This window comes from Microchirus variegatus (genome assembly GCF_963457635.1).
Source record: "Microchirus variegatus genome assembly, chromosome: 2".
Lineage (NCBI taxonomy): Eukaryota > Metazoa > Chordata > Actinopteri > Pleuronectiformes > Soleidae > Microchirus > Microchirus variegatus.
In genome coordinates this window covers 8,601,324-8,617,109 of record NC_139803.1, presented here as the reverse complement: position 1 = coordinate 8,617,109, position 15,786 = coordinate 8,601,324, and the positions used below count along the sequence as shown (strand labels likewise).

The 15,786-nt window shown below is 39.4% G+C and overlaps 1 protein-coding gene across 1 annotated transcript in view; it reads right to left on the bottom strand.

Moving 5' to 3' along the window:
• Positions 1-4,103: 4,103 nt before the first annotated feature.
• The window catches only part of LOC310944149 (glucocorticoid receptor-like), a 51,450-nt gene continuing 39,767 nt past the window's right edge, over positions 4,104-15,786 (bottom strand). The window contains exons 5-10 of the mRNA XM_083909848.1: positions 15,216-15,332; positions 13,347-13,604; positions 11,873-12,017; positions 10,606-10,736; positions 8,240-8,397; positions 4,104-8,038 (exon numbers count right to left, since the gene is read on the bottom strand). Of these exons, the coding sequence (XP_083765974.1) occupies positions 7,877-8,038; positions 8,240-8,397; positions 10,606-10,736; positions 11,873-12,017; positions 13,347-13,604; positions 15,216-15,332 (971 nt within the window). The 3' untranslated portion in view covers positions 4,104-7,876. The remainder of the gene's footprint in view (positions 8,039-8,239; positions 8,398-10,605; positions 10,737-11,872; positions 12,018-13,346; positions 13,605-15,215; positions 15,333-15,786) is intronic.

Here is a 15,786-nt window from a genome sequence, read left to right as displayed (position 1 = left end):
ACTATAGCATGTCGTCCAAAATTTGACCAAAAAGTCATACTATAGCATGTCGTCCAAAACCTGACAGAAAAGTCATACTATAGCATGTCGTCCAGAATTTGACAGAAAAGACATACTATAGCATGTCGTCCAAACTTAGACCAAAACGTCATACTATAGCATGTCGTCCAAAATTTGACAGAAAAGTCATACTATAGCATGTCGTCCAGAATTTGACAGAAAAGTCATACTATAGCATGTCGTCCAAAATTTGACAGAAAAGTCATACTATAGCATGTCGTCCAGAATTTGAGGTAAATATCAAAATAAACTTTTTCCACAGGCTAATAATACATTTGAAAGTAAAATAACAATAATGAATGAATCAAACATTCAAGCCTTGAAGTAGCAAGAGAAAGTGCATGAATAAAACGTTAATTATTGCTCAGTTTGCTACACTAATTTGCTTTAACACTGAATATGGAACAAGCAACGCTTATATAACTTAATAGTGCAAAATCAACTTTCAAAAAACTAACGAAAAAACATCAATGGCATATTAAATAAAATTTAAATAAAAAATGGAATGCCTCTTTTCTATCTGCAGCCTTCTGAGGTAAATATCAACATTAACTTTTTCCACAAGCTAATAAATTTGAAAATAAAATAACAATGAATACAAAACAACAGCAGAGCATTATGGGATTTATAGTATTAGCGGTGAATGCGGTGTTACAGCAGCGGTGCCGCTGTATAATACCAGCGGGCCAGCTCTAATGTTAATTTGATATTGCCTCAAGGGCCAAATGAAATTACACGGCGGGCCAAATTTGGCCCGCGGGCCAGAGTTTGACACCCATGTTCTACAGCACGACTTGTGACGTCACTGCTCCACAGTAAACAAACACTTTTCATTTCATTTGTCTTCACATACAAATGATGTTTTCTGTAAGTTACAGAAAGACAAAAGAATCCAGGAAATGTTTGAAAAATGTTCATCATTGTTTCTCAAACCTGGAATTGATGATTCTCAAATGTCTTCACATTCATTCACATATCATTTTATTATTTATCATTCTGTTTTAATTATTACTTTGTTATAAGGAACAAAGAAACCAGAACATGTGTAATAAAGTAAAAAACAATTAAAGAACCAACGACAATTTATTGATTATTAAAGTAATTGTACAACCTTACAGTTGCGAATGAAACCACTACGCCACACATCCCGGTGTGATTTAGGAGCTCTTGGTGGTTTTCAGTAAACAGTTATAGTAATGGTTTACACGCTTGTCTTTGGAGCAGGAAACCCTGAGTCTGGAGTTTGCTCAACTGGTTAAGGAGCATTCATCGGGATCCTGAGGTTATGGGTTCAACCCTTGGTTCCTGTGAGTATGGGTTTGAATCTTACATGGACTGAATTTTGAAAGCATTATTCAACTACAAACACTAAATAGGAGTTCGAAAAATGAAGGAAAGAGTCTGGAGTTAGCTCAACTGGTTAAGGAGCAGTCCCACACAAAGAGAATGACTCAAGTACCTGAGGTTCCTGTGAGTATGGGTTCAAATCTTGCATGGACTGATTTTTGAATGCAATATTCAACCACAAACCCTAAATAGGAGTTCGAAAAATGAAAGAAAGAGTCTGGAGTTAGCTCAACTGGTTAAGGAGCAGTCCTCAGGATCCTGAGGTTATGGGTTCAACTCCCTCATATGCCAACATTTAAGGTTCCACATCCAAAGTGAACAGTGAAAAGCAACAAGAGCTCCCAAATCTCTCAGGGATGTGTGGCGTAGTGGTTTCGTTCACAACTGTAAGGTTGTACCAGTCTGGTGGCTACTGGTTCGAATCCACCTCGCTCCCAAGAGATCACTCGGTGGTGCGTCACGGCTATAAAGTGGTGGAAGGGTGGGACCGAGGGGGTTGAACCCACAACCTCAGGTTCCTGAGGCCTGCTCCTTAACCAGTTGAGCTAACTCCATGCTCTTTCTTTCTTTTTTCGAACTCCTATTTACGGTTTGTGGTTGAATATTGCATTCAAAACTCAGTCCATGGAAGATTTGAACCCATGCTCACAGGAACCTCAGGAACTTGAGTCATTCTCTTTGTCCCATAAGCTATTTGTCCTTGTGTGATTTCACAAGCCTTTCAATAATAGAACCCAACAGAGTACTTGGTGGCGAAGTGGAGAGACATGTGAGGAGGGGGTGCTGGCATTTTAGTTCACACATTTTGGTGCATAAAAATATGACAGGGTTTCACTTTACCTGGAAAGTCCACCAGACAGTTGGGCTCCAGGTGTCCAGTAACTGCTGTTTAAAAATCATCCACACAATAATTAGATTAACTAGTGCACATAATTTTTACATGTTAACATGTGACTTTAGTGAAAACCACATTCACCTGTTTGCTGCTTTTTCCTGCTGAAGCCAGTCCAAGAGTCAACTGCAGCTGTTTGAAGCTCTTCAGTGTTGGGATGTTCACACAGAAACTTCACCTTTTGGACAATAAACGTTGTTTATTCAAACAATTTAGATGATCCATGTTTAGGTGACTGAACCTTGTTAATATTGTTCACAACTTAACTCGTTTTAGCGCCACTCCCACATTTATACTAAACACTGATTAACAGCTGCAGTTAAAGTGATAGTCAGTGTTGATGAAGCAGACTTAAGAAAAGCCCAAACTATGATGAAATCACAGGTGAATTTTACTGCTCCATAATCAAATGCACTTGTACACCATTTGTGTTTGTTCTCGGGCTGCAACTAGTCATTTTTGGCTTGTGGATAAACCAAAAAAAGAGAACATTGATGAACATTTCCTGGATTATTTGTCTTTCTGTAACAAACAGAAATGAAATGTGTTTACTGTGGAGCAGTGACGTCACATTAGCATTAGCTGTGGCATGTGAACACCTGTGATCATCAGATCACTCAGGTCTGATGTTAACAACATTCGTAAACAGAACATCTAAGAAATGTGAGGATCATTTTTAAGCAGCAGTTACCACATGTTTGTCCGCCGCTGCTCCTCGTCCTCCTGCTCCGCATGGCAAACAGGAAGTGGAAGATTCCAAATACGTTTATGGAGAGGGGACGGAGGGAGGGAATACCACGTTTGTCCACAGGAGGGCACGTTCAACAGTAGAGCAAATGTAATACCACGTTTGTCCACCGGAGAGCAGTATGTCGTCAAAAACTGTAAGAACTCCTAAAACCTACGACCTCTGAAATTATCTTCTGTTTCTGGCGTGAAGTTATGGCTGGAGCTTTTAAAAAAAAAAAAAAAAAAAAATTTGGTCCAAAATTGTCCAAATTTTGACAATTTCATTTCATCGCAGATTATTTTTGTGTGATTTTACACGCCTCACTACAAACCCTCACACTAAGTAAGTGAACCAAAATCTAGACTAGAATGCCGTAGAAAAATCACATCAAAACTTGATAGTTTAATGTCATCCAAAATTACAAAACGACATATAGTATAGCATGTCATAGAATAGTATGTCGTCCAAAAATGGTCAAAAACGAACATACTATGACTTTCCGCACCAACATTTATTTTGGACTTTTTTTTGCCAAATTTTGGACTTGACAATATGCTATTGTATGACTTTTTTGGAGCAAATTTTTGGACATTTTTTTTGATTTTTTTTTTTTGTTGATTTTTTTGACTTTTTGGTCCGATTTTGGACGACATACTATGCTATGACATTTTATACTACTATAATACTGTCAACAAAAAACTGTCAATGTGGTCAAAATATAAACTGTTTCACTTTCACTTTAACCCACTGAATTGCTATACATGCTATAATATGACTTTTTGGTCAAATTTCTGACGACATACTACAGTGTAACTTTTTTGTACGATTTTACTATCTTATGACATTTTATAATACTGTCAACAAAAACTGTCCAAAATGTGTTTTTTCCCACAATTTTACAGAATCACTTTAACCCACTGATCTACCTGTCTGCAACGTCTCTGCGTTTCCATGAGGAACAATGGTGCTGTAGTTAAACATAATCAGGTCATATTTAAAATAAAGGAAGAATTAGAGCGGAGTGTTGGACAGCAGAAACTTTTATTGTGTAAGATATATCTGAAATAAGGAGAAATGATTTCTTCCAAATCCTCTCTTTTTTTAGCGATTTAGTGATGAAAAAAAACATCAAGATGTCACTGACAGGAGGCCAAATCCAATGTCAAAGAACAACACAGATAACTTAATTCAACATTTAATCAATAGGTGAAAATATTGACACTGACTACAGAAGAGGTGTAATACAGAAGTAATACAAACTATTGTTTTTCTCTTTAAAACAAACACTATATTTTAGTCTGTTTTTGTCTTTTTTTTTTTTTTACATTGGATTACATTTACATAACTGAAATACGAACAGAACAGACTTCAGTGAAAGCCATAGCCATATAGAACAATGGAACATGATCTGCCCTTAATCTTTAAAGATAATATTTGCACGTATTTTATACAAAATAGACTTTATCAACCAATACGTGGGTAGTGCAATTCCATCAGGCTCTGGCAGATTTACTTTCACGTGGAGATTCAATGTTGTTGTTTTTTTCCTTTTCCTATTTTTTTGAAGTGTCCAGTAAATCCTCACAACAATATACATGGGATCCACAGCCTTGACCTTTACAAAAGATACCTGTTGAATAAAAAGAAGTACTACAAGTTGGATAATAAGTGCTACTTAAAATGTAACTACTTGAATACTTCTTTTGGTTTGTTAAACCTTTTTAAATCTTTACTGCTTTGGTCACTCTATAACACACAAAACATTCCCCCAGTCACCTCACCTCACCTCACCTACCGCCCTCCTCGCCTGTTTTCCTTATATCACTTTTTTATTTTTTTAAACACAGTGAGCTCTTGTGTAGACTTTCCCCTTGACTTGTAAAATTTACATTTACTTCACAAGACAAAAAAAAAAGAAAAGTTTAACACTTCCTAACGTATTCAACACATCTACCTTTATCAAACACAGACCAACAAACGGAAAAATATTTACTTTCTCGACTCGTTCAATTTACAAAAAAAGGATTGAGTAAAACCATTATAAAGAGGATTAAGCGGATGTATTCAAAATTGCAGAAAATATCATCTTTTTTTTAATATATATATATATTTATGTATTTTAAACACGTCAATCTCCACAAACACATATTTGTAAGGGTTTATCTATTTCCTGATTAGAAATCTTATTTCTATGGCTCGTTGACTCCCTTTCAGAAGGCCTTTAGTCTGACGTGAAGCAGAAAGGCAAAAGAGAAACAGAATAGGAATATAGAGATTATGTCTATGCAAAAATATTTTGTAATAATAGACACTTTGCGTAGCACTGGATATGTCTGTGCTGCTATTTTATAGCACACATCTATGGCCGATATAGAAGTATAGATAGAAGTACATCAGTGTGTTAGAGCTGGTTTTCTGACTTAAAAACTGCCGTAATACTGTAATGCAAAGTTGCCCAGACAATAGACGGATAAGTCAAATCTTCCCGAGAAAAAAAAATCAAAAGCAGCAGCAGCAGCAGAATTAAACCCATGTTCTTTAAAGCCTAAAAACAAACAAAAAAACATAACGTGAACACGAAACAACCCTGGCACGGATGAGCGTCTAAATGGCAGATTTGAAAAACAGCACAGCTTCCTAATGAACAGTGGTTTGTATGTATCCAGAGCCATGCTGCGCTGTTAACTGTAAGTAACACACAAATGGCCGGTCTCCATGACAACGCGCTACCTGTTCTGTTAACTGCCATTCAGACTTCCGTAGTGCAGAAGGACAAGTACCATTCAGAGTAAACAGCTGAGGAAAAAAAAAAATCTATATGGTGGACGTTGTAGGCAGAGAGGCTTGGCAATTACACGAGACATTAAGGGGAATAGGACAGAGTCGTTTGCATGTGTGTGTGTTGGGGGGACAAGGGCCGAGCGTTGTATTTACGCAGACGTCAGTGCACAACTGTTTTAAGTTTGCTTTGGCGATCGCGTAAGCTGGTACAATCATCGATCGTTTACACATTACACATGTACCAAAAAACAGCAACAAAATCAAAGTACTATACGCGCCGACAATCAGTACTTCTCTAAGCTGGTGTAGGTGTGACACTGTTACTGTCTCGCTGTGAACGAAGTCTCAAGGACGACAGGATATTGAATCATCATCATCATCATCATCATCATCATCGCTCTGTTCGCACGTCTTCCAGAAAAGTAGAAGACAGAAACTTGCACACATGACGTGGTTTGGCACTCGTGGGAAAACAAATAAAATCCAAATGATGCAGTCACTCAAACCACATTCCCCCCCCCCCCCTGAAATCTTGTGCTGAGAACAGAGGCTCTAAGGTTTCTCTGCGTGTGTGTGTGTGTGTGTGAAACTGTGATTAAAGGGCATATTCATAGCATTTTAAAGTCCAGTCCTCGTGTGAAGCTGCAACAACAACAACAACAACAACAACACCAACAACAACACCAACACACCCGGGGAATAATTCCATTCCTATTTTATGACTATGTTGTGATTTCTGAGATGCCAGCTCACAGTCTCAGATACTTTCCTGTACTTGGTAGTAGAAGCAGCCAGCAGTGACATGATAGTTTTGACTTCTTCTAATTATCATTATCATTATAGTAAAATTGCAAAGGTACACTTTCTCATTAGAATTGACAAAAATGTACATCAGATATGTTTTTGTTAAATTCCAGTGGTCTCCATGTAGCTGCTTTCAGCGTCTTCTTATTTATATATTATTATTATTATATTATTATACTTTGAATATGTGTTGATATGGAGATTTAATTGAATAATTTTGAGTTTTTCTGTTTGTTTTTTCTTTACATGATTTCATTGAATCATTTTGCTCTACACGCTGTATCTCGGTGATCACAACTGTGACAGCTGCCCAAATTTAGGAAGAAAAACAAACAAACTGCTATGGCAAATCGGACAGAAAACAACAACAAAAAAAAAAAATCAAAACAGTGTAGAAAACATGTAGAAGGATGTTAGGTTACATTCTGATGCAAAGAAACTGCTCTGAGATGGCTGTGAAGAGCTTGAAAAGCTAAAAGGCACTGGTTCTTTCCCTTGTCTGATGCATCCTGAGTAAACATTTTACCGCGTGAATGCACGTCTGTGTGTTCTCTCTATATCTGTGTCTGTGTGTGTGTGTGTGTGCGTGTAGGCGGGACCTTTGCTTGTGTGGTCTAACATAAAGTGTACGTTTCACATTCAATGATTAGCTAAACAGAGTTTGTCCTTGGGTCCAAAGAATGGGGAGTAAAAAATCTTTCGTTTTTTGTTTGTTTGTTTGTTTGTTTGTCCCCTTCATCACCAAACAGTTCCGTGGAAACCACACACACACACACAAAAGTGAGCACTCACTTTTTTCTCTGCATGGTGGTGGAGCTGGGACGGGCAAACACAAACAAGTCCGGGTGGAGGTGAGCGGAGGGAACAAGCCCTAAACTTGGGGGCAAGCTTCAACAGGTTGCTGGACAGTGTGTTCGCTGCAGGAGGGAATAAAGGTGGATCAGGGAGTTGCCGTGTCTGTGTAAAAGTAGTAAAGCGATGATGGAGGCAGGAAAGACACTGGAGAATTGGTTGGTTTGGAGGGGGCGGGGCTTGAGGACAAAGCGACGGGAAAAAGATCACCAAAATGTAGCCTGGCCACAAGACATCCAGATGCAAAGCCGAGTTCTGTGGAGGCCAAATTCTTCTCGGGTAGCCAGGAGGAAAAGCTACTGGTCAGCAGTCATTTTTGGCCAAATCTGAGAGCGGATTAAGAGGCGTGTGGCTACAGGTATTGTGCTCTTGCATGAGGACTTATTATTTTAAAGTCATTGCTTCACAGTTTATGGCAGTCCTTTCTGGTGGAACAGCAGCGGCTTGATGCTCCCGTCTTTGAATTTTGGTATCTGGTTGGTGATGATCTCTGCGAGCATCTCGGGGAATTCCACGCTCAGGGTTTTATTCACAAAGGTGTAGAAGCAGATCTGTAGAAGGCCTTCCACCATCTGTGACACAGAGAGATTATCTTTTATTAACCTTTAAATGTCTTTGGAGAGTAGATTGTGAGTAAGCGGTAAACAGGACTAGTTAGTCGATCGCCAATTAACTGCTCCGCGGGATACGCAAGGAAAATACTGGCTCGTATTAAAAATGTTGAAATAGAAAGACACAATACACTCGTAATAATCTAAAATAAATGCTCTCACCTCCTGCATGGAGTCCAATAGCTTAGTTAGCTGGTAGAAGCGCTGCCAGTTCTGACTGGCGTTCTCCTCCCTCTTGACGATGGCTTTCCCGAGCTCCTTGATGTACGACATCCTGATCTCGTCAAACACGCCCTGGCTCTTCAGGCCATCTTTGGGTACTACACACACACACACACACACACAAATAAAGACTTGACACATCAGTGCACACGTCATCAACAGCAAGATTGTGAATCTTGGATTAAAAGAAAAAGTCTCTTTGTATCCGCTCTGATTATTCTTTCTTTTTCCTTTTCCTTTCAAACTCACTGAACGTGAGGTGGTCATAAGGATCTGTGAAAATTTGCAATCTGCCATTGGTCCCGGGACTCCATACTGTACGCCAGCGGAAATTCTGACACTACACTTCCGCGAGATCAGTGTTTCTCAATCCATGCTTTTCAAAAACATGTGTGCACACATGCAGGGCCCCAGCACCAGGATTGAGAAACCCCTGTGAATAGCTGATTAACAGGTGCCTCCTACAACTGCCAAAACAGTGGCTGCAGCCGATTGGGACGAGCACCACCACCCAAAAAAAGTCTGAAACTTTCCATTTTTGTGGGTGTCGAGTCACGCCTCTGATTTACATAAAGAAACGTGGAGGCTTCAACTTTATGCAAATGAGCAACGGCCTACATGACGCCATGACGCTTCACGACCAGAATACACTTCTGTTTCTCCCGTTTCCTGCTGCAGCAACAGCATTAAAATCATTAAAAGCTGACAACAGTGTAGGATCCCAACAAAGAGATGCTTTAGGCAGTGGAAAATATGCAAAACTGAATTCAATTCAACATCTGCTGTGTGCAGTGTGTTCTTTCAATCTGTTGGACTGCACGAGAGCCAAAGAGACAGTAAATGTTCAAGCATGATCCAAAAAGACCAAATACTAAGGTTTTTCAAAATGCTGGTCAATAGAAGTCGAGATTAACTGTCAACTATTTTGATCATCAATGATTCAGTTAGAAGAGATTTCAACCCTTACTTACGACAAGATTTCTGATTGTTTCAGCTTCTTAAATGTGAATAAATCCTTTGTTTCTTTGCTCCATAGAACAAAGAAATCATTAAAAGTGAATCAGTTTGGTTTGTGGACAAAACACGACATTAGAGAACATCGTCATTTCCATTTTTCTGACATTTTATGGACTCCATTAATTGTGAAAATAATTGACAGATTATTATACAGAAGATAGAAAAAGAACACCAGTATGCAGTTGTCATAAAACAACCATGTCAACACCTTATGGGATTCCTTGTCAGCAGTGGACCGCGGCAAAGCCATGGTCAACATTATAAAGAATTATGCAAATGCCAAACTGAAATCCTGTCCAATTTAAATAATCAGATAAAGCGTGAAGAAGACGGACAAAGAATAAAAGCCAGCGTTTCCTCAGAGTTTTCCTCTCTCTGGATTTTACAGTATAGTGTAAAATACATGAATGAATAATGAATACTATTTATATCCAACATGGCTTTAACAGGCAGCAGCAAAGAGCGACACTGGCCCACATGTTAGTCTGAATTATTGAAATCATGTGTAAAGTGAGGTCCGCCTTTAGAACTTTACAGATACTTTAAAATAAAGAAGTCAACGTGACCTAAAGGTGACATTAATCAGTCACACACACAAATGCATGTGACAAGTGGACCTGATGGAAATGTCATTTCCTTTGCATAATGAGTGCAATCCCATTAAAATGCATTATTTCACCTGTGCTGTACTTTGAGATAAAGGTGGAGGGAGGAAACATGGAATGTGCGCTGTATGCTGATATTATTCATTACCCAAATAATATCCTTCTTCTTTTCTGACATTATTTTAACCTTAAAGATTCTGGGAAACGTTTGTCTATTCCATCGAAGTCACTCAAGCAAATCACTGCGAAACAAATCAGCATTTTGCTCAGAACCAATTTAGAATATGGTGATTTAAGACCAATTTGGACTCATTTGTCTGAAAATTGAGAGAAAAAAGGTTTTTTTCCGTGATGTGTTTGTATTTGGGCAATTTGTGTCAAACTGGAAGCTATATTTTATCCACTTATAAATAAATACAATTAAATAAACTCCAGAGTTGACCTCATTGTGCATTATAATTGCCTTTCACCACAAAATCTGACGCTGTCTTGAATGATAGATTAGATCTTTAATATGCTTGTTTTGTCAAAGACCAAATCCATAATAAATGTACTGTTGTATCGTCAAATGAACTACCATAAGCTAATGCATCACAGGACACATAAATGTACTGTGCAAAAGGTTTTAAGAGAAAGAGGCTTTTAGCTTAAGAGTAAACGCTGTGTTTCTGACATTTCCATTACCTGTACTGAGCAGCAGCAGCACCTTCATACACAGGTACTCGTCGTAGGACACTTGCAGTCTGACAAACTCGTTGCAGATTTTCAGCATCTGCTCACACTGGTCGTTCATGAAGGGCAGCTTCATACGCTCTCTGAAACGAGGGGGAGATACATGAGAAAAGGCAGTGGAGAGAGAGAGAGAGGAGATGAAGAGATGAGCAAAATGAAGAATCCAAGAAAGAATCAAGAGGGAAAACGGAGGGAAGAGACATACAGATTAGATTGAGCTTCTTTCATTCATCCAGTTATTCAATCCTCGATAAACAGCCTCAGCGGGGAAGCTCTTCAGCCCCAGCAGAGAGAAAACCGCACTGTGAAATCAGTCCAGATGGATTTTCACACCTCAACGTCTAACACTAACACACACACACACATATTACATTACATTCTGCCTTTGAAATCACTGTTGATGTTCAAGATTCAGAGCTCAGGGTTCATTGCTGTCTATTCATGGTGAATGAACTCGCTCACATTTCATAGATCTATTATTGAGCCGCTTTGAATGTGCGACGTCACACAGGAAAGACTCAAAAACGCATTCGTTTCACGTGATAACATCGCGTTTCACGTTACAGCGTTAATGATTTATTGTTGTTTCACATTATTATGTGAGGTTACTGTAAAAAAAAATATCATGCTAGCTTCACATTTTCACTACAAAACTCTGGAAAACAGATTTTCCAAATAAAACCAAGCGGTTCAAGGAAGTTGAGCAACGCTTCCCATGATGAAGCTGATCGATAAGTAACGATGAACATCAGCAGATCGTGGATGACAGGACACAGTGTCGTATTTAAAGTCTAAAGAGCTTTAAAATTAAAACCCTGTTAAGGGAACAGACACGGCGAGGGCAGATTAGCCTCTACTCCGTTTCCTTGGGGGAATAGAACGTCAATTATCTGCAGCCAGAGACTGATAAAGTGACACAAACCAAACCTGATCATCTTCAACTTAGCACTTGGGTAATTCATACTGTATGGCTTAGTATGGCAGACGCTATGTCTGCAATAAGCAAATAAGGGCTAATTTACTCCATTTTTCGTTAACCTATTTGCTTCTAACTCTTGTGCTGCTGTATCAAGGTGAATTTCACTCATGAGGATCAACAAAGTACATATTATCCTTTTGTATTTCCTGTTTTAAGCTTTAATATTTTTATTTTCTTCTTTAGTTCAAAGTTAATCTGACAAAATCCCAGAATAACCACATGCAAATCAAAACTACATACTTGTTGATGACGAGGTCGGGGGCGAAGCAGAGCATGCTGCCGTTACACTGCTCATACGAGCGCCATCCCAGGCTGAACGACATGAGAAAGAGCCAGGAGCACTGCAGCAACGTCATCTGGTCGTCCAGGTGCAGGTTACGGAAGCCTAGGAAGGTCAGAGGTCATACAAGTCAAGGGGGGTCGTTTGAAGTGAGTATTGTTATGCACTACCTTTCAAAAGTTTGGGCTCACTTAGAAATGTCCTTATCTTTGAAGGAAAATTACTTTTTTTTCAATGACTATAACTTTAAATGAATCAGAAATACACTCTATACATTGTTAATGTGGTAAACGACTATTCTAGCTGCAAACGTCTGGTTTTTAATGTAATATGTACATAGGTGTATAGAGGCCAATTTCTCAATGCCCAATGTCTTCAACTCTTTTGATGAATAAAAGTGTGACTTATAATGGAAAACACAAAAAAATTGTATAGGTGACTTTTGAACGTTAATTAAAAATAAAATTTATATGTGATTAAAATGCACTCATATCATCATGGAACCAGCATGGGGCCTAATTAAGTCGATCTTCACAGTGGATTTGAAACCCATTTCACTCGTTTTCCACATATGTCAAACGTTGTTTAAAGTGGAGTCGCACATGAAAAAGTCCTTTCACGTTGCATTTGTTTTAAATCGAGGCGATTATGTAAGACACTCCCTCCCTCCCCCCTCCCTGCCTCATAGCTTTCCCTCACTATCACCCTGGCGGCCGGCCAGCTGGAAACCATTCACACAACACCAGAGCCAGATCGTTCCCTGATCGTACTGTCACACACACACACACACACAGACACGCAGGCGAATCACAATAGTTTCTGTGAGAAATCTGCTCTTAACTCCTCGTGACGACCAATAGCAACTATTACGAGTTTGAAGAGAGACAAATCTCAAAGCGACGACTGTACTTGGACCAATTATCCAGCGATTCTCACGAGGAGAACCCGAGGGTGGTAAAAAAGTTCAAGTTCAAATTCTTCTCGCGTTGCCATTTTCACTCCATGTTTCATGGGAAACTGAGAGCCCCTTCAAAATCCACCACTTCTGTTTCATTTTCGTAGAAATTAATAATTGACATGAAGTGGAATGTAAAATATAAATCTATCCTCTAAATGAATTTAATCCTGAACTGAGGACTTCTTTCTCTTTTGACAGCTTCTCAGTAATGTACTTCATTAGCTGAAACTATGTCAAGAAAACATGAAATAAGGGACATTTTCAATCGCTTTATCTGATTAAAATGAAAGGAGGTTGCTAGCCTACCATTACAGAGGCTGCACAGTATTACATGTCACTCATTTCCCTTGACTAATTTACTGTTCATTTCATTCACGCTGTCCATTATTTCAAAGAGTCACATATTTTGGATTATCCTGAAACGTTAACTTGAGAATGACGACAACGCTCGTTTGACTTGCTTCTTTTTTTTTTACCTGGCAGTGACTTGGCCCACTTGACCGCAGAGATGACCTGCTGACCCCCTAGCCTGTTCAGAGTACTCATGAGGCGCGAGGAGTTGTCCGGCAGCGTGCCGTCGTAGCCCGAGTAGATGATCTCCGGCTCGATGGCCTTCAGCACGGACAGCATGGTCGGCACGAGCTGGGGCATCCTGGGGAGGACTGGAACTGGCAAGATGTCAGGCACTGAGGATCCCGCTTGGGGGATTTTCTTCATTTTCTTGTTTTTTCTCGCTGGGGGAAGAAGAGTGATACAGAGATTTAGGCGTTTCTGAACTTTGACTGATAATGTTGCTTTTAGAACACAGGCATCATGTGTTCTGTGCTATAAGAGTTGCTGGATTAAAGAGAAAGGCTTTCATTGGACTAGAATGTTTTATCTCCGACAGATGATCGTCCTATGAAACACCAGTCAAACCAAACGCAACGTCAGTCACCGTCACTATCAGAAATAACGGTCTATAGAAGCACATGAAATAATAAATGCACAGTTAGGAGTAAAAATAAACAAACTGCTTCTGAAATATAATTTCTCACTTTGTACTTAAACTATTGAAAAACAAAGAATAAAGAATGAAGTAAAAGGCTGTAGAACAATCAGAAACAGGCCAAGGATTGGCCATCGAGGAAAAAGCATCAAATTATTATAATCTTAACTAATTTACTATGATCCATTTGGTGTAAAAATCCCCTGTAAAGAGCCACCACTCGCATGTCAACTTGAATCCGAAGAACAAACTAAAGCAAAGACCTCGTTTTCCAAGAAGAACATTTTTCCACACAAGCCTACATCAGAGTTTCTCTTGACAAATGCTTTGTGTTGTTGTTGCTCACAATATGTAGATTTACCTATGAATCATCATTTTCCTCCTAAACGCGCAAAAACACATCGCGGGGGTGAGAGGTTATAGTGAAAAAGCATGTTGTTGTTTTTTTTCTCTCTACTCTCTCCCTTTTTTTAATTTCCCCTCCTGGTGTTTCTATGGCAACTAAGAGCCTCTCTGGAGGGAGTTTGTCTCCTGATGCACTGGCAACCATCAAAAACCTCTCTCTTCTCTGTCTTTGTCTCTCCCTCCCCCTGGTAACCATGCTCACCTCTGTCTGACAAACACGGCATCTCGCTCAACATCCGTTTGCACAAACTGGATTGAAAACAATTCCATAGACAAATAACCTGGAATAACACAAGAACCAGGTTCTAAGCACTGAAGCAGACACGGTACTTGACCGCGATCCGTCCTCCTTAACCTTAGCACACGTCTTTAATTGCTGTACGGTGGCCGTTAACGTTGATCCCCCGGAAACAGAACATCATGTGATCAAAGGTAGTGGACTTACACACACGTGGTCGATGACACACACTCACAGCCATAAAAAACCTCCACAGATTTCACTGTGAGTGATTTTCAAGGCCTTATCTGAACAAAGTGTTTATCTCGGGTGTTGCCGCTCAATTGTTTTTTGAAATATCTGTGCATGTAGCCGAAAAATACACTAAATGAACTTTCGGCATATTATAAGGAACTGTTTCATCCTTGAAAACTTGAAACATGCTTCGAAAACAAATTTTTCAGGCCTGTAAAAACACCATCCGATCATATTGAACAGCAAACTAATTGGATTGTGATGCATCTATCCAACTGCCATATGCCCTCTCCTCCATGCAAAGTGGTGCCATGGTTAAAGGTGGTTTAAGTTTATGTCCTTGTGGATCTTTTGAGAGTATTTATCGTATCCAGGTGAAGGCCAAACATCTTATGTAGTCATTCCAGCATATCCAGTCATCCATATCAATATTACATGACAGAGATATTGGAACTATGACTATGCCCTGTGGAGTCTTACCTTCCAAGTTCATTCCAGCTTGAAGACATTTCCTGAAGCGACAGGCCGGACAGTTCTTCCTGCGGATCTTATCGATGATGCAGTCGTTCCTCCCCGCACAGAGATAGTTATGTTGGCCTGTGAAGGGGAAAGGAAAGAGAGGAGGAAGAAGAAGAGACAGTGAGACACATTAGTTAAATATGATTAGAGTGAGCCATTTGCATTATGACCACACACCGACCACCTTTTGAACCAAGCCTTAGGGGTAAAAAATGGTACAATTCATTCAAGCCCTCTTCACCCAGTAATCAAATAAGAACCACATGGCCAACATCCATCCAACAAAAGTACAGCGTTCTATAGGAGAATCATTTTTCTGAGCCGAGTAGCAACGCACTACATAATGAGGATGTGAGCAAATAAACGCAGAGATGACAGTGACTCGATTATTTTTTTTTATTTAATAAAGGGCAGCATGACATATTTGACCTGAGGGAGGAATTTACAGCGTCGACTTCAGCAAATGTCTTTGAGGAGAGATGCCTCTGTAAGGCACAAGCGACACTATTCACAGAGCTAATTTAATCACGAA